We start from the raw sequence: 8,346 nt of genomic DNA on the forward strand, positions 1-8,346 counted from the left end.
AGTAGACACGGGTGCATCCAATGCCAGGATTTCTCCCTTCACTTGCAGGCTAAAGCTAGCTTGCATGATAATTTCTCAAGTTTTCGGATTAATTTACTGGCATCATAATTCGGTCAAGATAGTCAAATACTTGAAAGCATTGGCTGTCTTTAAATACCAACTTTTATTGTTTATAGGGGTTGCAAGTGGCACATTTTAGCATATGTTAGCTCAACAGAGGGAAATTGCTTAACATCGATTGATATACCTGCAGTGCAGTTTATTTTCTGGAGGTCATATGACCTGACGTCACTCCTGTAAAATTCCAGCTTGCTCCCAGCTCTGTCTGCTCCAGTTTAAGTCTCACACCAGTGCAAAACAAAAATCATGACGCTGCTCAGGTGTGGGACCATAACTGTGGGAGGCGCTCATCAGCTGAGTTGATGCCCAGAAGATTCAAAACCTTTTTATGGTGCGAATATTATAAGTGGCTTCAGCCATTCGTGAGGTGATCTGATATGGTTTTCATGGAAATGGGAGGTTTAATTCATCAGAACAATAGTTTATTGCAGCTTAGGGCAGTGTTTACCCTGGGCTTATGGCTATTTTTCCCTGTTCACTTCAACAATCACATCAACTTTTACAATATTTTATGCAATATTTTCTTCCTACAACAGAACATTTATTTACAAAAGGAATCATATTTGCTAACGGTCCTTTCAACTCTGAATCACACACGTTACGAGAGGAAAAATGTTAGCCCTTGTTGGCATTCGGCTAATATCAGCTATATAACTCCAGTGAAGATGTTTACTTGGACAACCATAAACAACAATTTGAAGCTATGTGGCCTGATTTAGAAGAGACTATGGTGCATTAGTATCGACGATAACCTATTTATCATCGACACTTTTAATTACATCTGAAAATGTAAACTTGGGTTTAAAACCCTTTGGGGGAACAATATAATGGGAGGGTAATGACTTTGCCGCTTGTTTAACAGACGTGGGCTGTGTGGGTAGATTATTCTGATCTGGGGGAAAAAGCTAATATTAACAAACAGTCTCAACCCTCAGGACCCTCCTCATAGAGCAAACTAATTGTTTTAAGGATCATTTTAACACTTTTTCAGTTAATAAATGCAATAACAAGTTTGGCATGAAATTTCCCGAGACCCATAAAACTGTAATATCAAAACAGCCCCCTTCCATTAACACGCTGCTAATTGAAGCACAACAAAATTGACTTTTTATATTTTCTCGTCACGCTGTAGATTCAGTCATTTCCCATTGCAAGGTCTATTTGAGAAAAGCCAAGAAAGAATTTGTAAGTGGACGAGGTCGTCTCCAAGGACGAGGTAAGCAGACGCGGCGGCCTGTTTTTTCCGTGCAGCAGGTGCTCTCCAGTTAATATTTACAGCGCAAACACTGAGCTTTCCTCTGTCGGGTCACAAGGTCAGCACTCACAGTGCTAGTCACAGTGTGGGAGTTGAATACGTGCTGAGAGGGTTTTAAAGTTTGTATCCAAATTTGATTTATGCCGGCTGTCCTTGCCCTTTTCCATATATCCTTACCGAGGAGAATAACAATGGCGGTGACCTGCAGAATTCTCAAAAACGATCAGCAGTTCTCTGCGTGCTGCACTTAGGAGGAGTGTTTAAGGTAGAAATCAACAAATGCTGACGATAAAGCTTGAAATCGGCCACTTTTTTCTGAATTAAAGGTGTGCGAGTGCCCATTGACGGGGAGGAAGAGAACTTACCCCGTATGAATGTGGGTAAAAGTGGCTGGTAAAAAGGTAATAGGCTGATTTAGGGTTACCAGGGGAAGGAGTGCTCCCTGCTCTAACCTTTTCCATAGTTTCATTACAGAAACTGCAGATAATTTGCATTAATTGAACTGCAACAGACTTCATCAGAGAGCCGGAGCTGCATAACCACGTCTGTGTCCCCTTATAATATTGATGATACAAGTATTTTTAAATCCAGCATCATTTTAAAATGTTCATCTGACTCACTTGGCAGCTCTCTTACTGCATAACGCTGCAGCTTTTCTCTGAGTGCAACAACTTCAGTTAGTTTGTATTAATATTACTTTCTTTATCACTTCGGGGCCATGGAGCATCACAAACTTCCTCTACTCGCATATGTATTGATCAAAAACATACCCTTTATTAAAACGGCAGGTGACAGGAGGCGGGGATGCACATCTGAGTGAATAGGTGTCAGGATATTTGCTGGAAGGCGCTGTGAAATTTCTTAACACTAAAAAGAAATGTCAACAAATGTTTACCTCCAGACGCCCACATGGAAACTCTAAACGGATGCAATGTAATCCAGCGGAAGCTCAGGAGCATCCTTTCCTTGAGGTGCTCTCTCCTCTCTGTTGATCCCTGACGGGTGTAGGGTCACGGCTGCTGGTGTCTACGTGTTCACGCTGATGACCATCTGCATTCAGTAATCTGATGCTTCCCGCCGGAAGGCTGGACATGGACCATCTTTCCTCTTCCCGGTCGTGTTCACCTCTGCTCATTGTTCCTGTTCTGTGTGATTTGGTTGCCAAAGCTCTGTGCCGGATGTCGATTGTCTCAGGAGCTCCGGGTGTAATAACAGTGCTCGGTGCATTATTGAGGCAGCCGCGCCGCGTCTGCTCAGGGATTGGACCTTTGCAGCAGTATAGATGCAGCCCGCTGTGTAAAAGAGGCGCTGCTCTGCAGCCGCGGAGGCTTCTCGGATCACGCCGGAACATAATCGCCTCCCACACGTGTTTTATTCCGCTGGTGACGCCGCAGCCTCTCTGCGAGCCCTCCGTAACGTCTCCACCCTGTCTTTTTCGTAATTACCTTCTCTTCTGGGGGAGCCCACGCTGCGGCCTGTTGCTGGTCTCTGAGCACAGGGGAGGGAACAAAAAAAGGTGCCGGGGAAAAGGAAATTAGTGTGCACTTAAAGAAAGAGCGCTCCGGGCTGAGGGTGGGAGATTTACCGAGCATGATGGGAATATTACTACCCAGCCTCCTCCAGAGAAAGAGGGGATTAAGAGGAATCTGTCGGAAGGTGAAAAGGCCTTATCGTTTTTGAAGTCGAGGAGAGACGGGTTCTTGCCACAGCGGAGCAGAACTCGGTTCTATAGTGCGTAAAGCAACTTTTCGTGTGGACTCTGAGTCCATCTAAATCTGCCTTTGTTGTGTGCAGTGATGTCGGCATCAACATCCAGACATCCCCTCGTCTGCTCCTCAGAAGGCTCTCGACCAAACCCGCTTTGACTTGACGGTGCCGACTCCTCCTGCAGGAGCACCAGCTGCTCTCGCCGTCTGCTTCCAGGCTGCCGGGAAGCTCGGCGATGATCAATTATCCGTCAGAATATATCAGCCCACCCGCCTTCGTGCCGTCATACACGTCCTCCCAGTATTGCAGCTTTCTGTGGAAGCAGATAGAATCTGGAGCGTCAGGTCTTAATACAGTCGGCCCCTTCAAGCTTGGCCCAGCCTGCTGCTTCCCCTCTGTCATAAACTGGAGATCTGATATGGATAATGGAATACTCTGCCAAACTCTCCCTTAAACTGGGTTAGGTTCAGGATAGGAGCTGACGGCCGTTTATTGCGACGCTAAATTTGACCCTCATACTTCACGGATGCAGTTTGCTGCAGAATTAGTCCCGTTTTCTGACCTTAAAGCGCTGCTGATTAAGTTTGCTTTTCACCTTTATCGTGACCCATCAAATTTCCTTCCTCTGGGGCCATCGTATTAAATATGGAGCTAACCAAGGGGCCACCTATCCTGGCACCGAGGCTCATTGATGGTAATAAATTGAAATAAATCTGTCACACTTAAGAAAGAAAAAAAATCCCGTCTGCTTCAAATGCAACTCTTTCGATTAGTTACTAATGTTTTGGTTCGGAGCGGCGCTGTAGGTCAGGGACCAGACTGGGGGCTATTGGTGTTGCTGGTTATAACGGCGCCAGCGTCCCCGTGGCCACGGATGAGGGCTGGTTGCTCTCGCCTGCTTAAGGGTTTACATCATGTAACTAAGGCATGTACTGATTTTGCCGTCATGAGACGAGACATGGCTGTCGGGCCGGCTCAACATCAGTTCACGGTTCGTCCTGGCAGAGCGACTGCAAGCAGAAAAAAGTCTATCCTTGTGGGGTCCCCCCCACGCAGAGCAAGTGCAATATTTTGAGTTGGAAACGTGAAGCTGGGCTTCAGTTTGCGTTGCTTTGATTAACATATCTGACCACAACTCCACAGATGGAGGAATGGGCTCATTTAAAATCCGGTGCTGACCTCCCCCACCTCCCTTTAAAATATAAAATACTGTGTTGCTGACAAGGGGCGAGCAGCAGGAAGTGGAGTGCTTGTCGTACGGAGCAGCAGAACTCCCGACGTGTGGCAGATTAATGGGTTGTCGGTGGAAGCATCCGCAGGGCTGCCGGGGCGATAGGAGGACGAGCTCTGTCTTCTATCCTCGCTGGCTCTACGGGGCGGCCCTGCCGAGGCCCGCTTTGTTATGAGACACTTCAGGAGAGGGGAGAGCAATAAGAGAGGGCAGGAAAAGTGAAAGTTTGAAGGAAAGCAGCGCTGAAATGCTTTCCTGGAAGCGGACCTTAAATCACCTGATCCTGCCTTGATTTGGATCAGCTGCGGTGCAGCTCCCCTCTCTAATGAGGCCGTCTGTGGTCCCGCGTGTTTTGCCGCCACCATTAACCCCCGAAAGCGTTGGATTCCAGGTTTGTGCTAACGATTCACAGGAACCTTTCCCTCCCGCCCCCGCCTGCAGGTAACAGCATACTGCACTCGGCTGCGGACAGCGTGACCAGCGCCGTGCAGAAGGCCAGCCAGGCCCTGAACGAGCGCGGCGAGCGACTGGGCCGGGCCGAGGACCGAACCGCTGACATGATGAACAGCGCCGAACAGTTCGCCGTCACCGCACACAAGGTGAGGTGATACTTCAGGGTACCTTACGGCACGCGTTACTGTCCCCATGAGACAAAGGCGAGTAAACGGGGCCTCCTCCTCCTCCGTTTAAAACGCCGAGTCATTATTGGCGCAGCCGAAACATCAAACAGTTGACTTCATACGCTCTCAGCGGAGCCCTCTGCTCTGAGAAGATAATGTTCTTTTTCTCTCCCACTCATTTGCCCCCCCCCCTGCAGTTTTCTGCTGCTTCCATCAGTCACCTCTCCATATTTCCTCCTCGTATGGAAAACTTAAATGCGCCCGGTTTAATGAGGCTGTTAGCATAATGACTTCAGAATATTACATTGGTGTATTATGAGTGCGGCTGATTATCATGATTCCTGTAGCCGCCGCCGTCAAACCTGCCGGGCTGCGGTGTTGACACACTCGTGGTTAGTGACAGCACAGTCATTGAGATGCATCTCAGGGGCAAGTAAAGCCCATAAGAAGAGAGAGGGCCTTACTGGCTGTGCTGATTATGCTAATTTGTAGATTTCTTATCAAGTGAAGTCAACTCGATTGAATCACAAAACCTTTTAAGCCGACAGAATTTCAAGGTTTTTTTCCTTTGGTGCAACTTATTCTTAAGCGATGCTAAATTCAATAACATCGACATTTGCGTGGACGATTGTTACTGACTGAAAAGAGAAGCAGGTGGGAGACGCTAAATTTCTCTTAACCTCTAAATCCCATTGACATTTTGAGCTGAAGCTAATGGGGAATACGCCACCACAATCATGTGTGCTGCCAACAGCAGGTCACCAGAGAACAATGCCCATTCAGCCTGAACCAGGTGCCTGGAGGAGCAAACCAGTTAGCATCGATGCTACCAGAAAATCAATATCATATCTGGTAGAGCTATTGATCTTATTTACTGTCAGTACATCAAAGAAAAAAGCTTGAACATGAATCAGTGCAATAAGTTGATTTCTCTACATTAGAGAAATGTTGCTCCTCTTAATAAACTCTATCAGGCTGCTGGATTCTTGCCAAGCTTGACCTTCTTACACCTCCGCAGTTCAGAGATGCTCAATATTTCATCGTCAGTTTCTTTAAACAGCAGCTAGAACATAAAACCGGTCCAGTTCCTACAGCTGTCAATGAAATATTCGGTTCTGTTTAATTCCCGGGAAAAATGTCAGCAGCTGGATCTTATTTTATGGTTTTTCCACATTTCATCAGCTACTCAGGCAACGTGGGCAGAAATCAGTTTGGATTTAGATGAAATTTGTTCCATGCAGACATAAACATTCCTCCTTTTTATGAGACGGAGGTGTTTCACACTGTAAAATCTGTAAAACAAAATGACAATCCAAAGGAGTGACAGTAAACGTCTGTTATTATTGGAAAAAAGAAGCCCCGCTGTGAATTCTACCCATTTTATTTGACGGAGGCCCGACAGACGGAAGCAAATGCAGTTTTCCTGTCTTCGCCTCCGCCGGAGCCGAGCGTCCCGCTGCTGCACGGAGGAGTGTAGCGGGTCACCTTCAGCCCAGCTCGTCCCCATGGATCACTTTTGCAATCCTGCGTCTCCTGCTCGCTGTGTGACAGCGGCTGTTCCTTTTTCCCATATCTGACCAGCTGCTGTCATTTCTGTGCGGCGCTCTTCTGCCCCCTCGTGTTCCATCTGTAGAATTTAGCTCCTCTCTTCCATCGCAACGTGCTCCTTGTGTTGAGACACTTTTTGCATCGTTTAAAATGATTTTACAACCCCCCCGTTTCCACCACCCCCCCCACAGCTCGCCATGAAGCACAAGTGTTAGACCGCTGCCAGGGACGAGGGAGACGCCGACGGCTGGCCACTGTACAGAAGGACGCAGATTTTCTTCTTTTTAAAAGGTTTAATAACTTTTGTTCACAGTGCCACAGTTTTAATGTCTTTGGAATGTCGCATCACAGGAGGGGTCAGAATGCTACTTCAGAAGGCTCTGATGCGATCAGAGTACCGAGCAGTCTGTCAGCCGTCCGTCCAACACCAGAACCGGCCCGTCTGGGGCTCATTCACGGACAGATGCCAGCTGATCTATGAGCGATGATCTGTGGCACCCACGTGTGTCATTTTACCCTTAGCAGGAGGTGATATATGTTGACAGCAGACGTAAATACATTTCTGCATAGCGCCACTGACCTTCATTAACTTCAAGTATTTATTTCCAGAAAATTCCATTAAAACCAGTAATTCTGTCCATTTCAAACTGCATTAAACCAGTATTATGTATCTTTTCCATAATGTGCTAAACTGTATATTAGTTAAATAAATGTAACCCTCAGAAATGACCACGAAGTCCAGCTGCCAACACAGTTAAATGTTCTTGAAGTGTTTTTCTCAGTCAGAAAATCGTTGAAGTGACACACTACCGCTCTCTCTAGCCGCAGGGCTAATTTCTCATCTCCAAATAGTTTTAAATGACTCTTTTATGCGTTTGCTATAACTTGAATAGTTGTTCTAATGAAGTGTGTATTGCTAAATTGCAAACAGCAGCTGTGTGAAGCAGTCAGAACGTTATGTCATCGCTCTGGCTGCTCTTCTAGCTTTTCTTTACCCTCGCGTACAAGCTGTTTTTGACAGTTTTTTTTTTTAAAGATTTCAAATTTTATAAGTGATTTTGTGATTGTGCAGCAGCTTTACTTGAGTTTGAATTGGAACATTCCACGTGCGTCCGCGTCCTCGTGTTTTCCTCACACTTTTCTGTAGTTTAACAGAAATCAGAATTTGTACTTTTTGTTTTTTTGTTTTGAATTTTTACAGTGTACTTTGTCCTGTTCGTCATTTTTATGTTTTATTTGCATTGTTGTATAAGCCAGTAGTTGCCAGGTTTGTCATTTTATGTCCTGCTCAGTGAAATTTCATCACAATGTTTTCAAATATTTCAGCTTAGCGAGATGTCAAATAAAATCTGATTGAAACAAACTCATCTGTTTTTTTTGTCTTTCTTTCTTTTGCAAATCATTGTTAATGTGTTAATGTCATTTAATGTGATGGCTGAGGCCAATAAGGTTCAGGAAGGTTTTTGTATCATTAGTTTCCTCCCACAGACCAAAACCGTCTCCAGGACCCTTCAGTGACCAGAGCCTTGCATCCGTTACTCTGCTCTGACCTCAATATTTCTCCTCATTATTCATCTATCACAGAATATTAAGTACAGGATTTATATTCCTCTGCACCCACTTGTATTTTAATCTCCCCACTAATGATGCTGATCAATCTGCTGTGCAGGAGCAGAGATGGTGTAGTTGGTGCATGATGGTGGAGAGTGAGTACATTATAACAGCCTTTTTTACTCTGTCACCTTTAGCAAATCTTTGTGGCCCCTCAGTCAGCCCTCTGACATTGGCAGCCCAGCAGGGAGACCAGCCGGAGGCGACACTTAAAGCTTCCGTGTGTGGTGTTGGTGGAGGTTCTGCAATTGCAC

At 45.9% G+C, this 8,346-nt stretch overlaps 1 protein-coding gene across 3 annotated transcripts in view; it reads left to right on the forward strand.

Moving 5' to 3' along the window:
* Positions 1-7,844, forward strand: part of stxbp6 (syntaxin binding protein 6 (amisyn)) — a 29,941-nt gene extending 22,097 nt beyond the window's left edge. For 2 of the 3 annotated variants that reach the window (XM_057059086.1, XM_057059087.1), the window contains exons 5-7: positions 1,253-1,336; positions 4,755-4,912; positions 6,673-7,844. In XM_057059086.1, the coding sequence (XP_056915066.1) occupies positions 1,253-1,336; positions 4,755-4,912; positions 6,673-6,696 (266 nt within the window). In that variant the 3' untranslated portion in view covers positions 6,697-7,844. The remainder of the gene's footprint in view (positions 1-1,252; positions 1,337-4,754; positions 4,913-6,672) is intronic. The other variant, XM_057059088.1, reaches the window with a different exon arrangement.
* The last annotated feature ends 502 nt before the right edge of the window (positions 7,845-8,346 follow it).

The sequence above is a fragment of the Takifugu flavidus genome, chromosome 16, assembly GCF_003711565.1.
Source record: "Takifugu flavidus isolate HTHZ2018 chromosome 16, ASM371156v2, whole genome shotgun sequence".
In the NCBI taxonomy this organism is placed as follows: domain Eukaryota; kingdom Metazoa; phylum Chordata; class Actinopteri; order Tetraodontiformes; family Tetraodontidae; genus Takifugu; species Takifugu flavidus.